Source organism: Ceratotherium simum, chromosome 37 (assembly GCF_057802395.1).
Source record: "Ceratotherium simum simum isolate JZ-2026a chromosome 37, ASM5780239v1, whole genome shotgun sequence".
In the NCBI taxonomy this organism is placed as follows: Eukaryota; Metazoa; Chordata; class Mammalia; order Perissodactyla; family Rhinocerotidae; genus Ceratotherium; species Ceratotherium simum.
This window is the reverse complement of record NC_141936.1, coordinates 13,303,091-13,326,716: the sequence shown is the minus strand read 5'-3', so window position 1 is coordinate 13,326,716 and position 23,626 is coordinate 13,303,091. Positions and strand designations below refer to the sequence as shown.

General features: G+C 39.6%; 1 protein-coding gene across 1 annotated transcript in view; it reads right to left on the bottom strand.

The window, feature by feature from the left end:
* COL4A4 (collagen type IV alpha 4 chain) overlaps window positions 1-23,626 on the bottom strand; it is a 120,598-nt gene that overhangs the window by 92,921 nt on the left and 4,051 nt on the right. The window contains exons 2-4 of the mRNA XM_087424752.1: window positions 9,673-9,844; window positions 6,722-6,764; window positions 2,667-2,744 (exon numbers count right to left, since the gene is read on the bottom strand). Coding sequence (XP_087280878.1) covers window positions 2,667-2,744; window positions 6,722-6,764; window positions 9,673-9,728 — 177 coding nt within the window. The 5' untranslated portion in view covers window positions 9,729-9,844. The remainder of the gene's footprint in view (window positions 1-2,666; window positions 2,745-6,721; window positions 6,765-9,672; window positions 9,845-23,626) is intronic.

Genomic DNA, 23,626 nt, shown 5'->3' with positions numbered 1-23,626 from the left:
TCCTTCTTAGGAATGCCTGGCTATGCCACTAATGGGCTGTGCCGCCTCAGGCAGATGCTCAACCCTCCAGAATTTGGTGTATTCCTATTTTTATAGTCCACTTTGAGCTGTCACTGCAGCTCAAGAGATGGTATGAGAGCTGGCGGCTGCTGAGGGCTTGGGAGCTCCCGCCTTCCAAACCACCTCCCAGTATGCACAAGCCACGCCACCCAATTTCCAGCTGGACAAGGTCAACATCAACTTGCAGCCTTCACAGGGGACCCATGTGTCTCGGGAAGGGCAGAGGTTGACCGGTGTTCCACACACAGCTCTCCCTGACCGCCCAGAAACAGGGACACAGATGGCAGAGTGCCATCTGCCGAGGGCCCCCATAACCCGTGGCGCCTTAAGACAGTTATAGGACGCAAACTGTACCCTCTACGAGGCCCAAGGAAACAGAAGGGAAAGGACCAATGGCGTAAATAGGAGGAAACCCAGGCCTGGGGAGGTTAAAGTGTCCACCAAGTTCACAAAGTTATGACTAAAACCTGGTGTTTGAACCTCGGTGTAACCACCTTCTCATGCTCACAGGGTAAATGCTGGGATTGAAGCCAGATATGAGGGTGTGGTTCCTGCCTCTTGCACATACTAGCAAGATATTTAAAACTCTTGGAAATTCGAGTTCCTTGTATTGATGGATGGAAATAATAATCATACCGGCCTCACAGAGCTGTTGTAGGATTAGAGCAGGGTTTCTGAGTCTCGGCTTTATTGGCATTTGAGGACCGTCCTGTATATTGTAGGATGCTGAGCAGCGTCTCCAGCCTGTAGCCCACTAGACGCCAGTAGCCTCCCCCTCCACCCGGTTGTGACAACAAAAAGTGTCTCTCAACGTCACCAAATGTCCCTGCTAAAACTACTCTCAGCCTCATTTCAACCAGAGGACCACATCAAGCTGGCTTTATCCAAGCAACTGTTCCTCTTTGTTTTGTAGTGTCTCTGTCTCCTTCCGGCCACAGAGCTGATCAATCCATTTTTCTTGGGTCTCAAGTTCAAAGGGTCTTAAAATTAAGATGCACTGATTTCTTTTTTTATTTATACAATCTTAGTATGTTTATATTAATAACCTCACACAAAAGCCAGGCTATTTTTTTTTTCCTGAATAATGTATCCATTTACATGGAGAAGGCTAAAGCACTTCTTAGATTGCTAATTTTTAGCGTCTTAACTTTGTTTCCTTGCAGCTTCAGTTTTTAAACTGTATCATGAAAGTGGCTGGAAAAAGCTCAAGATAAATTCTGATCACCAAAGTTTTTGATGTATTGAAGAAGAAACAAAAGAGTTTAAGCAGAAGGGGATTTGTCACAACTTCAGCTCAGTAGGGTAGATGCTTACAGGAAAACAGCTTGACAAAGGTACCCCATACATATTGCACACCTACTGTGTGAGGATAAAGCGATGCTGTGGGAGAAATACATGGTCCTTCTCTCAGGAAGGTAACGTTCTGCATCCTTGAAGATTGATGTTAACTGAATTGAGCTTTCTCAGCATCATGCACAGCCCTGTAGGATTGATTTGGACACATTTCAAAAGGATGATCTGACTCAAAAATTGTCCAAAGCTTCTTGTAAGATTGTGGGAGTATTTTTAATCAAAGGAATTGTTTGATCCAATACTCCAGAACAAATGAGTTAGTGGGCTGCCAACTGCTGCTGTCAGAATACAAGACAGAGGTTCATAAATGTTCAAGAGACCCAAGATACAGTAACCAAGAGAGTACTTGTGCCCTGCAAGACAGAGAATCTAGTGTCATCATTAAGAGCACCGGGGTGGACTTGAGCAAGACACCAAATTGCTCTGTGCTTCCGTCTTCGGCACTGCAAAGTCAGTACAATAAGATGATAAGAGAGTTCTTGTGAGGAGTCAGTGAGCTAAAGCATTTTGAGCACATAGAACAGTGCCTGGCACGTAAGAGGCACGCAATAAATGCAGCTATGGCTTTGATTACAGAACACTATTCCGCAGGATTTCAAAAGGTGTTATCCAGAAAAGAGTCTTATGGTCAAATGTCTGGAAAAAGTGGAAACACTGCTTTAAACAAAGTTAAACAGGCTTTTTTTTTTTCTTTTTCTCACTTCAGGACTTAGAGCCTTTAAAAGGCTGATATGCGACATGAATATCAAGATGGCAACCCAGTACGTACCATTTGGCACCAGGACCCTTTCTGCATAGGGCAATTCCCAACACTAGTGTTGTGTAAAACATTGTATAAAACTGCTTCCCAGACTATCTTATAAGCTTGACACACAGTCTAATATAATTGGGATTGCTTATCAGCGTGTACAGAACTTTGACTGTAAAAGATGTAAACATCACCACCTTCCAGAACACACTAAGAATCTGGGACTACTTAATGTGAAATAATCGCAATAGCTCCAAATTCAGGATGCTGTTCACGTTGTTTTTTTTTTTATTTTATTTTATTGTGATAAGAACACTTAACATGAGATCAACTCTCTCAACAAATTTTTAAGCGAACAATACATTATTGTTGACTATGGGTAGAATGTTGCAGAGCAGATCTCTAGGGCTTATTCATCTTGCTTAACTGAAACTTTACACCCTCTGATTAGTAATTCCCCATTTCCCTCTCCCCTGCTGTCCGTGTTGGTTTTTACGTCACTTACCCGAGACCCCTTTTCAGGAAAACACTGGCAAACAGAGCAATCTCTTCCTCCACAAGGGCCAGTAAACTTCTTTCCACTCTGGAAGGTGAAGCATCTGATTTAGTATATCGATATTCATCACTTAGCTGGGTACATGATACATACATCGTGACGGGCTCTCTGGTTTACCTAACTCATGAGAACTCCCCAGTACACCTTTACCTCTGAATCTGTGAAAAGAAAAGACTAATATTGATATATAAAAAGGCAACGAACTTACAAGGTGGCTTGACAATAAAAAGGTTGATTATGTGAGCCAAATAAAAGTTTATGTGAGCTAGGATTTTTTTTTAAAGCCTCCTTCTGAAACCACTTTGCTTTAACCACAACCTTCTCCCATTTCTCTTTCCTGGTAACACTTCGTTTACTAAGTTATGAACAGTCTTAGAGTGTAAACTATATGGTTAGGAAAACCAGCAAGTACACAATGGTGCCTAATTTAAATTAGAAGCTTGGCTTTTTTGTCAGGACCCTCTTGCTTTACCTCCAAGATCATCAGGTTCCTTCTGGGTCAAAGTTCCAGTCACAGCCTTGGACTGCAGGTTAAAATTGTTCTTCCTACAATTTGCTGATACTCCAAGAGGGTTCCTCTAATGTGTCTCTCAACCAGAAAGCTCCTGGACTTGAATAATTTGGGCCCTTTCCCCACTTTCAGCTAACTTTTCTTCAACACTCTCTTTAAAGAGTTATTCCACACTCACATATTTTCTTGACTTGAATGCTTCCTCCAAACACACAAACATGTGTACACAAGCACACACACACATGTGCCCCTTTGGGGAGAGTCAGCCCCTTGTTCTCACAAATCCTTATTATCTATATCCAGAGTCACCAGTCACTTCAATATGAAACTATAGTCCCCAGAGTAACTGTTTCCACAAGTAGATCCCTTCACGACAAAGAGCCACCATGATGCACCAGCAGTGAAAATGAGCACCGAGCGTTCATTCATAGACGGGGGCTACCGGTCGGGAGGGAGAGGTAGTAAAGGCAGCTCTAGATGCTAGGAGCTGAGGGTGTGGATGGGAATATCAGAAAGGCATCAGGGATAAACCCTGCCTCGTTCATGGTCTTGCCTCATCCAGCTCTCACAGCAACGTGTATGTATTAACCACACATTTCTATAATTGATAGATCTTTTTAGTCTCAAGGCTATACACTTAAGCCTTTGGACCAATGTATAATGGGGAAACATAAAGTAGTTGAACCAATATTTATAGTTCTGATGGAAAACATATATGTATATATATAGAGAGAGAGATTCATACACATACTATATACATAGGTATGTACCTAGGTATGTATGTGAATATATATGAATATGTATGTGTATATATGAATATATACACATGTATACATATATATGGACATGAGAGGGGAAGGAGTCTATCCACTATGTCTTTTTCTTTTCAATCACACAATTTAGACCTTTTTTCCCCTGGAAAAATAGGCTCAGATACAATCCAAAAGAAAATATCTTTACCTTAAGCATTAATTAAAAAGACATCTTTATAAACAAAACTCTTATGGGTCATTGAAAGTATACAAGAATTTGAACCTTGACAAGAGCTAAGCAATTAGATAATTTAATCTAAAAAAAGACATTTGAAGTTTCTAAAATATATGCCTCTTGAGTTTTGAATAACATTGTTATCTATGAATGCAGAAACATTAAGTTCAAAACTATGATAAGGTAAAAAAAAAATTAAATACCCAGGCCCAGGTCGGGAGAGCATGAAAGCACTCAGAGTAACTAGTCTGAACATTTGGGTTCATTTGAGGTTAGGATACATCACTCTGTTCAGCGAAATATCAAAATAACCAGAGGAAAAAGAAGGTCAGCTGATTAGATGGCTTGATAATAAGGGCAGGTTTGTTATTTCATAGTATTTTTTTTTTCACTTAATTGTGCCAAGCATCACTGAGATGTTTGTAGCAAAATTACATTTCAGGGAAGAATCAATTTAAAATAGATTAGCAGATTCTAAAAAAGAAACAAGAATAGTCACATAGAAAGCTTTGACTTGGACCAATAAAAGAAAAAAGCAAGAGGTCATCTCAGTCTCTACAAAGCTCTTCTACATTAGACATATCCCAATAAACATCACTTTAAAAGGGGGAGGCATTTATAGAGGAGGAAGCTTAAAAACAGATTGTAGAAACCCATTAAAGAAGATAAAGACAATGTCACAGACAAGTCAGCATTCAAAGGATAAACCATATTCATTGGGAATACACTGACATTCTCAAAAACCAATGTTACTCTTCTTCAAAGAGAAAAAAGGAAAAGTCACTGTTTTATCTCAGATATTTCTAAACAAATACTTGAGGCATAGAAAGTTCAAGAAAATAAGTTATTAGTTTCTAGATTAATAATCTGTCCTATATTTGTACCTCTATTTTCTTTTTTTAAAAAATATAACATATGCACATGATAAAAATTCAAATAGTGCAAAAGAATATAATGGGAAAAGACATTTTCTCTTCCAACCTTGGCCCCCAGTTCCCTCCCCTATAGGCAATCACTCTCTTCAAATCGGTGTCTGGCATTTATGAGCATATTGCCACAATGATCACACACACACTCTCTCTCTCTTTGGTGATTTCGGCCTTGTTTTATTTTTTACCCAAATGGCATATTTCTCTGTACATTGCTGTTTTCACTTAATTGTATGTCTTCAAAATCATTCTGAATTAATACATATGGCTATCCTTCAGACAAAGTACTATAACTTGTTCAATCAGTCCTTATTGATGGACAGTTATTTCCCTTCTTTGCTAAACACTATTATTCTTGTGCATTTATCTTTATGCACAAGTCAGCATAAACGTACAATAAATTCCAAAAAGGGAAATTCTTGTGTCAACAGGTATGTGCATTTAAAATCCTGATGGATAATGCCAAATTGCCTTCCATAGATATTGCATCAATTTACATGTCTACCTTTAAAACCCAATTACAGCATAGCCACTCTGTGTGTGAAATCTCTAGACTCTCTGAATACCACAAGCTAGTAGGAGGGTCCAGGATAGAACAATCTTTGGTTTCAGAATTATATTCACTCATAAGGAACATAAGAAACAAAGGAAGTGAAATTTAGGACTCTGTAAATTTTTTAATGGAAAAAAGAGAATATAATACAAAAATAAACTTAGAAAAATCAGGCAAGAGAAATAGAAAAAATCCACCCACACATATATTTCAGTGTGTTTCCATTCATTAATTCAGGTGATGCTTTCAAATGCATGTGAACTAAGTTGGGCAAGTCTTATCATCCCTACCTACTTCATTTGGAGAAAACTGAGGCTTGGATAGGTTAAGGGATGAATCAATGGCAGAGCCAAGAACCAAGGGCTTCTCATTCCTTGATGCATGTGCTTTCTGCTTCTGACTGGTAGGAAAAGGAGAATGGGAGGCAACTTTCTATTTTGATTTGCTTTGAAAAGACCGATGGTAACTTGAATCACAGAAATTGGATTGGGTGGCTCCAAGCTAGAGAGGATGAACAGCTAGAGACGTGTTTACTAGAGTGATTTCAACCAGTGCAGCTGTCTCAAGATCAACCTGAGTTACAGGCAGCCCATAGTGGGACTTTCCAGAAATGTCTGAAATTGGGTTTAATAACTTAGATTCTTTAGTGAGGAAATAGAAAAAAAGAGGGCTTATTACAGAATGTTCTAGGCTTATCTTTCTCCAGAGTTAAAATGTTCATATTTAATCTTATACTTCTTGATTTAATCCTGAAATGGCCGAGATGCTTTCTGCCCCTCTCTGAAAAAAGTTTTTAAGGAAGGGTTATGTTGTAAAATAAAGGAATCCCCAATACCTGGGCAATTTGGTAAGCAGTCTTGACTGTAAAATACAAGAGAAACCTTAGAGTTAACCTAGTCCAACATTTCATTTACAGATGAGAACACTGAGTCCCAGGGAGTGACTTGTTTAAAAGTATAATAAAAATAATGCATTCAATAAAGTGAATTTTCAACATACAATCAGAGCTAATTAATGTACTTACCCCATATACATGGTGTACAGAAAAGAGAATGAGTATAAGCGACCTAGGAAAAAGCGAAAATGCAGATTAATTTAAACTCTTCATTTTCATGCAAAATAAACTGAAATGAAAAAGAACAAAGGAATTAATGTCAGAAAGCTTCTTTTTATTTCTAATAGGCTGCTGTCACCAGCTGATTGTCATCAGTGACAGGATAAATGTTATCCTTTCTCTGGCTGTCATCATTATCTTTACTCTTTTTAATCAGTCAAGAAGTACTCACAGCCTGTGAGTGGGGTCCTCATTGTGCTGGGTACCATGGAGATACTCTGAAAGTGAGACCTGGAGGGACAGACGAGTCAAGGAAGATGACTCTCAGAACAAACACTGGAGGAAGTGGGAAGGAGGCAGCTTTGTTCAGGGACAGTGCAAAGACTATTGTGTCCTGGATGCCATTAAGTGGAACCAATTGGAAGGAGGGAGGATGGGAGAAAACCTAACTGGACTCGGGAGACGGCTTGGAGGAGAAGAGAAATAATATGACATAGTTAGGGAAGAGTTAGGTAGTTCAGGGTCTTATCAGTGAGGCAGAAATCCAACTAGGGTGATGTCATTATTATAAAGAAATTTTAACATGAGAGGTGCAATCAAAATAGACCACTGTTAAGGACTGAATGTTTGCATCCCCCTCCCCCCCTCAAATTCAAATGTTGAAATCCTAACCTCTTGCATGATAGTATTAGGGGGTGGGGTCTTTGGGAGGCGATTAGGTCATGAGGGTAGAGTGCTCATGAATGGGATTAGTGCCCTTATAAAAGGGACCCCAGAGAGCTTTCTCACCCTTTTTCCATCATGTGAAGATACATCGAGAAGTCGGCAGTCTGCAATCCAGGAAAGGGCTCTCACCAGAACAGACCATGCTGATCTCAGATGTCCAGCCTCCAGAGCAGTGAGAAATAAATCTCTGTTGCTTATAAGCCACTCAGTCTAGGGTATTCATCATAGTAGCCCAATGTAACTAAGACAACCACTAAACATTCACATACATTTGCCTTGGGCTTATATTTGTCAAAGAGCTTCCATATCCATCATCTTGTTTGATCCTTAAAACAGCTATGATGGAGTTGGAGCTTCCAGTCACATCATCCCCATGGATGGGAGGAGAACTGGGGCCCAGACTCGCTGTGATTTCTCTGCCATCCTTGTCGTTTGTTGTGCATAGAGCCTTCTTCTCTCTGAAATATCACGTCCTAAGAGAACCTTCTTGCTCTACCCTCTACACCTTCCTCTTGTGCTGAGATGCTGACAAAACTACAGAAATCTACAGAGCCACACCCTGGGTGAGCCCCTGACTAGGAGATGGGAGACTGGGGGCAGAGCTAGCCCACACATAGTGGCTGCCACTCTGAGGTCCCTATTCTCCCTGACACTTCTATTGGAGTTCATGACAATTCCAATAAAGGCCACGTTGGCATTTCAGTGTAGCAACTAAGTAAATAAAGAGAATAAAAAGGTGAACGAAGTGTTGAACACCGGGAATATACTATTATAAACCAAGTTAAAGTATTTACAACTACTGTTTGTTAAATGGGTTCTTATCACCTTGGACATTTGTAAATAAGGATAGGTTATATCTTTTAGCAGTTTTGGCCTCCATATATATAGTGTCATTAAAACTGTAGGCAGGGCACATTTTCTCACATTTTTCCCCAAGAACAAACATGCTCAAAAGGTTGCAGGCGGAAGGGCACAGAGGGGGCTGGCTCAGGTCAGGTCTGAATTCCTGTTACTGTTCCTTCACCCTGTGCTCTGTTCCTCCCGCTCCTGGATATATTTAAAAATACAATAATTCTTTTTTTTTAAGAACCATTCAAAATTAAGATTACATTGCATTTTCCTCCACATCCACTCCAAATAAATATGACTTGACTGCATTTCTGGAATAAATACATTCTCCTTCCCACCACCCTCTCCTTCTTCATTGCCTATAAATACATGTTCATCAGCTCCAAAACTTTTCATATATTTCACTATTTATCATTTCCTTGTCTTAACTCCCAACGTTTTTTTAGTCACTTCTAACAATCTCACATTGGTTTCCTACTGCTGCTGTAATGCATTACCACAAACTCGGTGGCTTACAACAACATATATTTACTATCTTACGGTTCTGGAGGTCAGAAGTCCGAATGGGCCTCACTGGTGAGAATCAAGGTGTCAGCGGAGCTGTATTCCTTCTGGAGGCTCCAGAGAAGAATCAGTTTCCTTGTCTTTTCCAGATTCCAGACACTGCCTGCATTCTTTGGTTCATGATCCCTTCTATCTTCAAAGCCAGCAATGGTAGGTCGAGTCTCTTTCTTGCTGCATCCCTCTGACCTCTGCTTCCATTGTCACGTCTCCTTCTTTGACTCTCACTCTCCTGCCTCCCTCTTTCACTTCTAAGGACTCTTATGATTATACTGGGTCCACTTGGATAATCTGGGACAATCTTCCCATCACAAGGTCAGCTAATTAGCAACCTTAATTTCATCTGCAACCATAATTCCCCCTTGCCATGTAACAACACGTTCACAGGTTCCAAGGATTAGGATATGGACATCTTTAGGGGTCATTATCCTGCCTACCAACTCGTGAAGTGCATTGTCCTAACTCTACTAGTTATTGGGACCCTGCTGCTCTGGGCATCTAGGAAGGTTTTTGCTCTTCAAACCTAGTGAGTAAGAGAGTAAGAATCTGCAGCCTTTAGATGTGTATCTTCCCATTGGGTGATTATGCGGATGCAATTCAGGGAGAGTAGAGAGGATTGGTGTTTAATAATAAAAATGAGTCACAAAGTGGCAGGCATAATCCACAGATTTCTGGAACGATTTGGCTTTTTGACACATGAAGCATTTGTATTATTTATATCTATAGAACCAACATTTAGGAGAAATTATTAAATAAAAGCAAGTGATCGCACTGAGGACACTCACCACGGATCCATGGCCAAGGGCTTGGTCCACCCAAAAGAGCGCCTTATTAATGCCATGTGCGCGGATTACTTCACAGTCAAGTCTTGGTACTTAAAAAAAATTCTGCCAGTCTTCTCGTCTCTTCCAGAAGACTCCCATTTATAAGTGAAGTTCTATGTCCTGGGTTTAAAGTCTGTATATGTTAAATATAAACATATCTCTTAAAACACAGTATTCATTACAATGTTGAAAATAATTACTTCATTATTCATAGTGATGGAAATATTTTCTAAAGGGGAACTTCAATAGTTTTTTGACATAATCTTTGCTTAGTGATGGTTAAGCTGAATAAATATCAATTTGTATTCTTAGAAATAAAAATATTCTCAAATTCCTTATAAGTCATAATGCATTTTTGAGAAACAGAAAGATGGATATATATATAATGCTTGTATGAAAATTATTTGCTTCTTTTTGCTAAGTAGAATCTTTTTCTTTTTTTTTTTTTTTTTTTGTGAGGAGATCAGCCCTGTGCTAACATCCGCCAATCCTCCTCTTTTTTTGCTGAGGAAGACGGCCCTGGGCTAACATCTGTGCCCATCTTCCTCCACTTTATATGGGATGCCGCCACAGCATGGCTTGCCAGCAGTACGTCGGTGCGCGCCCGGGATCCGAACCAGCGAACCCAGGGCCGCCGCAGCGGAGCGCGCGCACTTAACCGCTTGCGCCACCGGGCCGGCCCCTGTAGAATCTTTTTCTACTTAATCTTTTCCCTGGAAAATCCAAGTTAAAATTCACTCAAGTGCCTTTTTTACTTTTCAAAACTAGGAAAGGAACCCCCAAATACACATTTTGCACACATACAGCAAATATATATAAAAATATGTCTATGTAAAATAGCACAACTGCTATGGAAAAAACTTTGGCAGTTCCTTAAAAATTTAAACTTAGAGTTACCATATGACCCAGCAATTCCACTCCTAGGTATATACCCAAGAGAACTGACAACATATGTTCACCCATAAACTAGTACATGAATATTTATAGCAGTATTATTCATAATAGCCAAAAAATGGAAACAACCCAAGTGTCTATCAACTGATGAATGGATAAACAAAATGTGCTACATCTATACAATGGATTTGGCCATAAAAAGGAATGAAGTACTGATACATGCTACAACATGGATGAACCTTGAAAATGTCATATTAAATGAAAGAAGTTACATACTACATGATTCCATGTATATAAAATGTCCAGAATAGACAAATCCATAGAGACAGAAAATAGATTAGTAATTGTCAGAGGTTAGGGGAAGGAAGAATTGGGAAATACAGGGTTTCATTTTGGGGTGATGGAGATGTTCTGGAATTAGATAGTGGTGATGGTTACACAACATTATGAATATACTAAGAACCATTGAATTATAAGCTTTAAAAGACTTAAACTGGTGAACTTTATTTTGTGAACTTTACCTCAGTAAAAAAAAGAAAAGTATTTTAAGTCAAAGAACTCCATACTTTGATATGGCCAGGACACCCCAACAGGGAGCTCACTTGGAAGCCTACCTCCCAGAGGGAAGCTGAACATAAGCTCTCTGGGCCATTGAGATCCTCCTTGCTTACCACCCCAAGTAAGGTCCACAGGCTCTTTCCCAGTGTATATTTATTTCAGTAATTTCTAGCATGTATATTCAGTAAATATCATTTTGTTATATTCCACCAGCTCCCTGAGATTCTTTTTTTTTCTTCACTCCTTTATGAAAATTCGTGGACTCCAATTCCTCTGGGACTCCTTATGAGTCTCGGCCCAATGTTTTCCAAATGCTAGGTCTGGGAACAAGATCTGAGATCTTCCAAATCATTATCTCTACCATGGGGAATTTGTTTTCTCTGCAACCTAATCTTGAAAAGAAATACATCCTGCTGAGGTTCTCATCAATTGGGGGATGGGGGGGTGAGCAATGGACAAAATTGGAGGACCAGATAAACAGGAGACTGTATCAGAATCTTCCAGTCACAAAAAGGTACCACAACTATAATGTCCATTCTTTTCCCAAGTAACACAAAGTATTTGAATTCTTTTTTAATAATACTTTTCATTCTTTCAGTGAAATAACTTTCTATTCATTCAATGACTACATGTTCTTTCCTTTTGACCTTCTGACACAGAGCTATCTGAAGACTCTCTTTCCAAAGCTAAATTTTTTGATTGTCTGAACACTTATTTGTATATACCTTTCTCTTTTCAAAATAGAATTCCTAAAGACTCAGCTTTTGTAAAGATTTAAGAAAGGGCCTCAGAGGTTAGAAAAATGCTCCCAGAAAAAGAATGGCATGTCCTGTCCATCTCAGTGGCTGACATCTCTTTTCAAGGCATACACTTTCCCTGTTAAGAGATCACCTGACCTTTCCCCAACATAAAACCTGGTTACCTGGTTTTGCTCTCTCTAAAATCCCCCATCTTTGGGTTGACTCTACCTGCAGACTTTCAAAGACTTCAGGTTAGTTTGAGATTTTTAGCAAGAACAGTCAATCTCATCAAACATCACAAGGTTTTTAAAGAGGGTCATGGATCTGTGTGGTCCATGGACCACTGGAATGTGGCTGGAGCTTCATGTTCTCTGAGAAGTAACAGGGAAAAAGTTGAGAACTACTCAAGTGAATTCTTGAGAATGACTGAGTTCCAACTTGACCATAATGTTGCTGGATTATGGCCGAGCCCGCCCCCACCTCTCCTTCCCTCTAGGTTCAGTTGAATTGTTTGAGTGCTGCAGAGTCCTCACTTGACCTTGGAGTCGAGTTTGCTAGTCCAAGGCCAGCTGGACCATATCTCAGCTAACCCGCCATTCTGCCAATATAGGCTTTCATTATTATTTTCTCCTTTGCGGTCTCCTCCCAATATCAACAGAAAATTTGACAACAATCACAGCAATGTCACCACTTGGAAAACACATGGAGGTGATACGTGTTCTAAAAATACACAAGTGATTTTCAAAACCGGATGAGCCCTTTACCTCCCAGTTAAGAACGACATTCTTGAGTCAGAATGCTGTATGTCTCTTGCCAAAAATACTAATTCCCCAAGTTTCTCTTGGTCTGTGACTTTCCCCTCTGGGCAGGGCTGGAGTGACTCTATCTGAATTCTCTGGACCTTCCAAACCTCCAGGAACTGCCTTTGGGGTGAGCTCCAGCAGTAACACTCCATGAGCCCACTAGGCAGGGCCCACCCCTGACCATACTGTGAGGCTGGCATTTGCCTTTGATGACTTCTTCCCTCCTCCATAGAGACTGGCTGTCTTCCTCTCCTGGTGCCTTGTGCTCTCATGGTTAGGGATGAAAGCAGTGCTCTGGAATTAGACTTGTATTCAGATCTTTGACCACTTAGCAGTGTAACCCTGAGCAAGATCAAGGCTCCTCTGAGCTCTTGACTTCTCAGTATGTAAAATTAACACCTGAGAGAATTTCACGCATCTAACTTAGTGCCTAACACAGAGCCTGGCATGTGGCTCAATAAATATTTATTTCCTTCCTTCCTAATTTGTCACAGAGGCAAAAAGAGTTCCCAATATATTGGAGAAGGGCTAGAAAAATGGGAACTGGGGCAAGCCTGGGCAGACCTCGGGAAGGGGGCAAGACTTGATCTGGGAAGGAAGGAAGATCTGGGGAAATGAAAAATGAAAAGGAGGAATAAGTTAGGATGGTCCCTCCTAAAGTACCTTTTAAACTTCAGGAAAGAGAAAGTATTGAGAGGGATGACCCTTCAGTTAATGCAGACGGAGAAGGTATGCCGACAGACAGTTCTAGTGAGAATCAGTTACCATAAGCTGACTCTGAGAGGACACTAGGAAAAGGCTGGCATTCGGTTTTATCAACCAGAAAGCTGGTCCTTCTCTTGTCACCACTGCTGCTACCGCTGCTGCTACTGCTGCTGCTGCTGCCTCTCCTCTCCTTTCCTCCTTTTTCTCCTCTTCTTCCTTCTTTTCCTTCCTCCTCCTCTTCTCCATCATCATCACCGTCACCATCTTCTCCTTCTTCTTCTTCCCCACCATAAGAAATTATAATGAGTAGCATTTTCAGAAGCACTGTGCTAAGGGTTTATCACAAATCTTCAATCTTCAAAATAACCCTATGGGGTAAGTAATATGATTATGTCCTTTGAGGACTAAGTCACACAGTGAGTAAGTGACATTTCTAGGATTCAAACTCCAAAGCTTTCCTTATTGACCACTACACTACACAGCTCAAAATTCATGGAGGAGTTTCAGGGAATTCATCTGTGAGAAGAAAATCTTTCAATATGGCAGTAGCAAGGGAGTCAATTATAAATGCAACGGTGCGCTATGCTACAAAGACATTCTGTTCCCTGTGAGTCCCAGAAAACTGGGGTTGTCATGTGAAGGTCTTCTTGTTTGGAATTTCAAATCTAGAAACTCCTATAGGACAGTGGGAGATCTTAAAGGCACCATCTCTAACAAGGATATAGGAAAGTCAAATGTTAAAGCATTTAAGGCAGCGATGTAGGCAAAAAAAGAAAGAAAGAGATTTCACAAAATGTCCAAATGAACTTTAAGGTTAAACAGAAATACTGAGGGTGGAGGTGGGAGTTGCAATTGGTTCCAAGATAAGAGGAAATCTTCGTCTTGGTGAGGAAAGAGCACTGTATTCATGTGAGTCTTGGGCCTTTTCTAAGGAGAGCTTAACCACCTCCTTTTCCTCATGGCTGTATTCCATTCTTCTGCCCAGACTCTATCTGCCTTGCTTCCAGCAGGAGTTGGTTCCTAGAGACTCAGAATCTCCTTACCGGGTCTCTCCCTATAGGACATGACCTAGAACTAGACTCCTTTAGGAATGGTTCTGCCACTCTGGAACCTAATAAAGGATTCAAGGATGTCCCTCAAACCTGGGCTTCCAAGCTATGCCATTCCATAGTCTGCCACGGATGATAGAAACATTCCGTGTTTCAGTGCGGACTTTAAACATTGGTAAATAACCGAGCAAAGCCAAGAGACCATGCTGTGTATTGGATGAGGATGTCATGTGGGCAGAGTGTCCAAGACAATTGACAGTTGGAAGTTTCACAAAACTATAAAGAATTCCATTACTAAAGTAAGATTGCTTCCGCATTCTAAAATTTAAAAATGAGATATTTTTTGAAACTTCAGAAATTAAAGATAGAAAGAGGTCTATATTAAATTTTTACAACAAAAATATCAAGCATGTGGGAACAAAATAAAATAATACATAGAATCTTGACTATATATGAAAATTACCAGATTTATAAATTCAAATGCACTAAAACTGTAATAATATTTTATTATTAACCAAAATTAACCAAAAAATTTTTTCTGGAATTGTATCCATATACCTTTGATACAACACAAATAAACATCTATAATTATTATTCATTCAAGAAATATCTATCAATCTCTCATTTTGTACCAAATCTCATGCTAGGCACTGTGGATACAAAAATGAATTTGATTTACCTGAAGTAATTCAATATCTACTTTTAAGTACATTGAAAAAAGTTAAAGAAGTATATTGTAATCACTAAAGTAACCATTAAAAATAATGCAGAGATATAACTAGAAGCCAATAAAAAATTAAAATGGAATACTAAAAAAAATTTTTGATTAACACAAAAGAAGGCTCGAAGGAAGAAAAGGAACAAAAACAGATGAGACAGATAAAAAGTAAATGGAGAAATGGCAGACCTAAACATAACCATATCAACTGCATTAAATGACATTGTACTAAAAACTCCTATTAAAAGGTAAAGACTGAATGGATAAGGAAGATGTGGTACATATATATACAACGGAATACTATTCAGCCATAAAACAAGACAAAATTGTCCCATTTGCAATAACATGGATGGACCTTGAGGGTATTATGTTAAGCAAAATAAGCCAGACAGAGAAAGACAAACACCACATGATCTCACTCATATCTGGAAGATAAACAAACACACGGATAAAGAGACCAGATTAGTGGTTACCAGAGGAGAAGGTGGTTGAGGGATGGGCAAAAGGGGTAAAGGGACACGTATATATGGTCACGGATAAAAATTAGACTATTGGTGGTGAGCACGACCACCAGTTTGTATCTATATACAAACTGATAAATAATAATGTACACCTGAAATTACACAATGTTATAAACCATTATGACCTCAATGTAATAACTGAAATTTAATAAAAGGCAGAGACTGTCATATCGAATTTAAAAAAGAAAAGAGAAAAAGCCAACTATATGCTGTCTACAAGGTACACACTTTAAATAAAAAGACACAAATAGATTCAAAGTGAAAGGCTGGAAAAAGATATACCACACAAACAGCTAGCATAAGAAAGGCAAGCTGGCGATAGTAATAGCACACAAATAGACTTCAAGGTAGGAAGCGACAACAATGATCAAAAAGTTAACATATCAGAAAGCCATAAATATATGGGCTTAATAGCAGAACTTCAAAATGCATGAAGCAAAAACTGAAAATCTAAACGGAGAAATAAATTCTCAAACATAGTTGGAGACTAACTCTTCTCCTGGTAATTGATAGAACAAGGTAGAAAATTTCAGTCAAGACACAGAAGATCTGAACAACACTGTCAACCACCTTGCCCTAATTTATATTCATAAAACATTACATCCAACAACTGCGGAATATATAGTCTTTTCAAGACTGTATGGATATGGTATCTTCACCAAGAAAGACCTTATGCTGGACCATAAAACAAGTCTTAGTAGATTTCAAAAGATTGAAATCTTGCAGAGAACTAAATTAGAACTCAACAATAAACCATCTAGGAAAGTTCCAAATATTTGGAAATTAAACAACACACTCCAAATAACCCAGGGGTCAAAGAAGAAAATACTCTGAACTGAATGATAATGAAAACAACGTATCAAAATTTATGGGATACAACTTACCCAGTGCAGATAAAGAAATTATATTTATATTAGAAAAGAAGAAAAGTCTAAAATTAGTTATCCAAGCCCCTAACTTAGGAAACTAGGAAAATACGTGCAAATTAAAGCTGAAGTAAAAGATGGTAAATAATAAAGTGAAGGGAAGAAATCAATACAGGAGAAAACATTCAAGCAATAGAGAAAAATCAATGAAACCCAAAGTTGGTTCTTTGGGTTTTTTTTTGAAAAGGTAAATAAAATTGATCAACTCGACAGATTACCAATGTCAGAAATGACAAATCACTACAGATTTACAGATATTAAAAGAATAAATAGGGCCGGCCCCGTGGCTTAGCGGTTGGGTGCGCGCGCTCCGCTGCTGGCGGCCTGGGTTCGGATTCCGGGCACGCACCGACGCACTGCTTCTCTGGCCATGCTGGGGCCGCGTCCCACATACAGCAACTGGAGGGATGTGCAGCTATGACATACGACTATCTACTGGGGCTTTGGGGGGAAAAAATAAATAAATAAAATCTTAAAAAAAAAAAAAGAATAAATAGAGAATCTTCTGAACAATTATATGTCAATACATTTGGCAATTAAGAAGAAATGAACACATTTCATGAAAGATGCCAATTATCAAAACTGACACAAGAAGCAATAGAAAATAGCCCCATATCAATTATTAATATAATTAATATTTAGCCGTATATCAATTAAATTCATAATTAATTAAATTTGTAATTAAAAACCTTCCCCAAAGAAAATTCCAGGGCCAACTGGAATTTTCCAGTTAAGAAGAAATAATATCGATTCTCCACATGCTTTTTCAGAAAATAGAAGAGAGAATGCTGGTCAACTTATTTTATGATGCTAGTATTACTCAGATACCACATCAGACAAGGATATTACAAGAAAACTACAGACCAATATCCCTTATGAAAGTAGACACAATTCTCCTTAACACAATATTAGCAAATCAAATCCACATATGTGTAAATTCAAAAGACTTAGGATAGCATAAGCTATTTTTAAAAAGAGCAGCAAACTTGGAGGACTTACACTACTTGGTTTCAAGACTTGCTATAAAGCTATAGTAATAAGGACAATGTGGTATTGATGAGAGAAGTTACATGTAGTTCAATGAAACAAAAAGACCCAAACATAGATGATCAATGGGTTTTCCATGAAAATACCAAGGCAATTTAATGGAGAAAGAAGTCTTTTCAACAAATGGTGCTGGAACAACTGGATATCCATATGGAAAAGAACATTAAAAATAGATCCTTACCTCACACCATACCCCCAAATTAACTCAAAATGTTCATTGACCTAAATGTAAAAATACTATAAAAGAAGAAAACATAGGGGAAATCTTTACAACTTTAGCATAGGTGAAGATTTCTCAGATAACAAGAAAAGCACAAACCATAAAAGAAAAAGTTGATAAATTGGGCTTCATCAAAATAAAAACATTTGCTTTCCAAGACATCAATAAGGAAATGAAAAGACAAGCTACAGAATGGGAGAAAATATTCATAATAAATATATCTGGACAGGATCCTGTATCCAGAATATATAAATAACTATTGTAAGTCAACAGTAAGAAGATAAAAGCTCTGTATCATGAAGGCAGAGGGACCAGCAGATACAAAGGCAAGCGGTAGGAAAGTTTGTGCAGTGAACTTGAGAAGTGTTACACAAGGATGATAGAGATTTTTTAGAAGTTGATTTTGGACCACTCTATTTTATTCTAAGAAATGTGAAATTAGCTGCAAATTAGACAAAGAAGAGTTTCCAGAAGCTTTAAAATAAGCAAGTAGCATGATGTACTTGATGAGCATTACTAACATTCACCAAATACTTTCACCTCTCTTTCCAGGCAAGTGGTAGATTTCATTTCTCCACCACTTACAAAACGAAGTGCAGTCACGTGACCGCTTTGGCCAATGAAATGTGAGTGATGCGTCCCATCCAGGCGGAAGCTTGTATAGCAGTTTTTGATTTGGCACATTCTCTTCCCCTTCTGAGATGATCAGAGAAGAACATGTTGAGTGGGAATTTCCAGGAGGTTCCTGAATGGCTATGATAAGCACAGCCCTCACCCCTTTCCTATCTCCCTAGGCCTGTGATGAGTATGTAGTGTAAATGGAGAAAAAAAATCTTGTTACTGTAAGCCTCTGAAATTAGGGGATTGTTTGTAACTGCCCCAAAAGTAATCTATCCTTTCTGATGCAACGTGCAATTTTAGGTGGAACTCTGACAATAATGTAAAAGATGGATTTCAGAGGAAAGAACTTGCAAGGGACAAGCTAAAAGGCTATGGTAATCTATTGATGATAAGTGCAGGCACTAAGGCAGGGACCATGAGCTTAGAAAAGCAGTGAAAGAATCCAAAGTGTAACGGCAAGAACTGACATGAGTTGATAATGACTCTGAGATTCTAAAAGAAACTACGAGTTGAACTGTTTTAGAGGTGTTGAAAAGAGAAGGTCCTTGAAAGAAAAAGGATGACTAAGTGGGGAGATGAAGTAAAAAGAAGATTAAAGAAGTTGCTACAGGCATCTCAGCAAAAGCATTCACATCCCTGGGGAGCAACAGCTTTGGCCTGCTGGAGAGCTGCTTAGAAATGCAGAATCCCAGGCACCACCAAAGACCCACTGAATCAGAGCCTGCATTCACCAAGATCTCCAGGGGATTCATCCACACAGTAAACTTTGAGAAGTGGCTTGTCTAAAAGCCAGATGTAACCACCCATACCTCACCGCCCCACCATACACATGCACCCACCTAAGGCTGTAGAAAGATCATGAACTTTGGAAGAAAACAGACCTGGGTGTGAATCCTGAGGGAATTTGTTAAGTCATTCAACTTCATTCATTCATTTATTCATTCAGCAAATAGTAAACAGCTTCATTCACTCAATAATGGTAAAGAACAACTCTCTTGACCCTAAGACTATTTTTTAAAAATCAAAAATTCTGGGAAGTCAAGATGGCGGCGTAGGCAGACTCTGAACTCACCTCCTCCCGCGGACACAGCCAATTTACAACTACTCGTGGAAAAATTACCCCGGAGATAGAACTGAAAACTGGATAAGAGGAACTCCTGCAAAAAAGGACAATCCTAACTGAGGTGGAAGAGGCAGAAACTCCCTTCTGGAGAGGAAAAACGCCACCTTCACAAGCTGCAGCGCCTCACGGCTGCCCGGGAGCAGCCCACAGGTCCGCAGCCCTCCCTGGAGGCGCGGGGCCCTGAGCTGGGGAGCGCCCCCACTGTGGGCATTTTGTGGACCGAGCACAATCGAGGCGAGTGGCATAATATCTGACTTTGCCTGCTACTAAAACATTGGGGAGTACCCCCAAAAAAGCTGGTTCACAAAGAAATTAAAACCGGCCTTTAAAGGGCCCACGCGCAAACTCACCCGTTTCAGAAAGCAACCTGAAATCACCAGAAAGAAAGGTGCACAGTGCTTTGGTGAAAAGAGACTCACCTGATAGGCCGTGAGTGCATCTCGGTGAAAGGTGAGACCTCTCCAGGGACTGGGACATTTGTGGTGGCCATTGTTGTGGCCTGGTGTGGGCGTGCTGACACAAATGCCATTGGAGTTCTCCCTGGGGCCTGCTAGCCCAGGGTCTGCCCCAGCCACTAAAGCACGGATTTAATCCACCTCAGCCAGGGTGGACAGCCCACCCTAGAGAGTGGCCCCAACCAACAACAAGCCCTCAGGCAACTTGTGGGCCTGCATAGATTGGTGACTGGATTCTCTGCAGCCTGGCAACTGAGCCCACTTCAGAGGGGCAGGACATGTACAAGGAGCAGGTGGAGAGTGTGAGACAGTGGTGGAGTGTGTGGGGCTCCCGCCGTGGAGAGACTGGGTCCACTTCAGGAGATCAGGGCGCACACACAGGGCAGGACTGTGTTGACTGTGTGTGTGGACCTGTGGGTGGCAGGGCTTGTCAGCTGCAGAAGACCCACATAGGGGGTTTGCCGCACCTTCCAAAGCCTGAAACAATTGGGTGCTCCCGTGCCTGAGGCCAGCCCCACCCAGCTGCAATCCTCTGAGAGCTGACAAGAGACCTAAAGGCTGGAGGCTTACAGCAATTGTAAGGCCCTGAGCTTAACAACCTGCCACGCTGGGGGCCTACTCACTTAAAAGAAATACTGCAACACAAATGTGGTATTAGAACTTGCAGCAAACTGTGCTGGGGCTCCCCACACCTGATAAAGAGACTGAAGGGCCCACAGCAACCACAAGCAGCTGAGCATTACAACAGCTGGCCAGGAGCATAACTCGGCCTCCCTGGGAGCCTACAGGGAGAGCAAACAGGCCACAACAGAAGGACACACGTAGCCCACATAGGAGTCACCCCTGGAACATCGAGAGCTGAGGGAAGCACACTGCAGGCCTCCTAAGGCATCACTTATATAACGTCACCTATCCAAGAGCAGGAGACGTAGCTGACCTACCTAATACATAGACACAAGCACAGGGAAAGAGGCAAAATGAGGAGGCAAAGGAATACATTCCAAGTAAGGGAACAGGACAAAACCCCAGAAAAGGAACTAAGTGAAACAGAAATGAGCAACCTACCTGACAGAGAGTTCAAACAAAGAGTGTTAAGGATGCTCACTGATCTGGGGAGAAGAATAGACGAACTCAGTGAGAATATCAACAAAGAAATGGAAGATATAAAAAAGAACCAATGAGAAATGAAGAATACAATACTGGAAATGAAAAATTCACTAGAGGGACTCAAAAGCTGAGTAGAGGATACAGAAGAACAGATCTGCGAGCTGGACGAAAGGCTAGAAGAAATTACCCAAGCTGAACAGGTAAAAGAGAAAAGAATTAAAAAGAATGAGAACAGTCTAAGGGACCTCTGGGACAACATCAAGCACACTAACATCCATGTTATAGGTGTCCCAGAAGGAGAAGAGTGAGACAAAGGGGCAGAGAATCTATTTCAAGAAATAATAGATGAAAACTTCCCTAACCTAAGGAAAGAAACAGACATCCAGGTACAGGAAGCACAGAGAGCCTCAAACAAGATAAACCCAAAGAGGCCCACACCAAGACACATCATAATCAAAATGTCTAGAATTAAAGAGAGAATCCTAAAAGCCGCTAGAGAAAGACAAGTTACATACAAAAGAAACCCGATATGGCTATCAGCTGACTTCTCAGCAGAAACCTTACAGGCTAGAAGAGAGTGGCACGATATATTTAAAGTGCTAAAAGGAAAAAACTTACAGCCAAGAATACTCTACCCAGCAAGGTTACCATTCAAAATGGAAGGAGAGATCAAAAATTTCCAAGACAAGCAAAAATTAAAGGAGTTTGCCAGCAAGAAACCAGTGCTACAAGAAATGTTAAAGGGACTGATTTAAGGGGAAAAGAGGAGACCACAAATGGGAAAAATTATCTATTTCCATGATAAGAGGGTAATGGATACAAATGCACAAAAAAGAGGTTAGATATGATATCAAAAACATAAAATGAGGGAGGAGGGGAGTTAAAGAGTACAACTTTCAGACAGAAGTCAAACTAAAGAGACCATCAATTCTGTATAGAAGGAGAAAGGAACAGAGAAGGACTACTAAAACACTGAGAAAAAAAAAGTTAAAAAAATGGCAGTAAGTACATACTTATCAATAGCTACTTTAAACATCAATGGACTAAATGCTCCAATTAAAAGGCATAGGGTGGCTGACTGGATAAAACAACAAGACCCATATATATGCTAAATACAAGAGACACACTTCAGACCTAAAGACACTCACAAACTGAAAGTGAAGGGACGGAAAAAGATACTCCACGCAAATGGCAATGAAAAGAAAGCTGGGGTAGCAGTACTCATATCAGACAAAATAGACTTTAAAACAAAAACTGTAAAAAGAGACAAAGAAGGGCATTACATAATGATCAAGGGAACAATCCAACAAGAGGATATAACACTTGTAAATATCTACGCACCCAATGTAGGTGCACCTAAATATATAAAGCAATTATTAACAGACATAAAAAGAGTAATAGACAGTAACACAATAATAGTAAGGGACTTTAACACTCCACTTACACCAACGGATAGATCATCCAAACAGAAGATCAATAAGGAAACATTGGCCTTAAATGACACACTAGAACAGATGGACCTAGCAGATATATACAGAGCATTCCATCCAAAAACTGAAGAATACATGTTCTTTTCAAATGCACATGGAACATTCTCCAGGACTGATTACATATTAGGCCACAAAACAAGTCTCCATAAATTTAAGAAGATTGAAATAATACCAAGCATTTTTTTTGACCACAATGGTATGAAACTAGAAATCAACTATAGGAAGAAAATCAGAAAAGCCACAAATATGTGGAGATTAAACAAAATGCTACTGAACCACAACTGGGTCAATGAAGAAATCAAAGAAGAAATCAAAAAATACCTGGAGACAAATGAAAATGAAAATACAACATGCCAGAAGTTATGGGATACAGCAAAAGCGGTTCTAAGAGGGAAGTTTATAGCAATACAGGCCTATCTCAACAAACAAGAAAAATCCCAAATAAACAATCTAACAATGCACCTAAAGAAACTGGAAAAAGAAGAACAAACAAAGCCCAAAATCAGTAGAAGAAGGGAAACAATGAAAATCAGAGCAGAAATAAATGAAATAGAGACTTAAAAACAATAGAAAAATTAATAAAACCAAGAGCTGGTTCTTTGAAAAGATAAACAAATTGACAAACCTTTAGCTAGACTCACCAAGAAAAAAAGAGAGAAGGCACAAATAAGTAAAATCAGAAATGAAAGAGGAAAAATTACAACAGACACCTCAGAAATACAAAAGATTATAAGAGAATACTATGAAAAGCTATATGCCAACAAATTCGACAATCTGGAAGAAATGGATAAATTCTTAGAATCATACAACCTTCCAAAACTGGATCAAAAAGAAGTAGAGAATTTGAATAGACCAATCACCAGTAAGGAGATCGAAACAGTAATCAAAAACCTCCCCAAAAACAAAAGTCCAGGACCAGACAGCTTCCTTCGTGAATT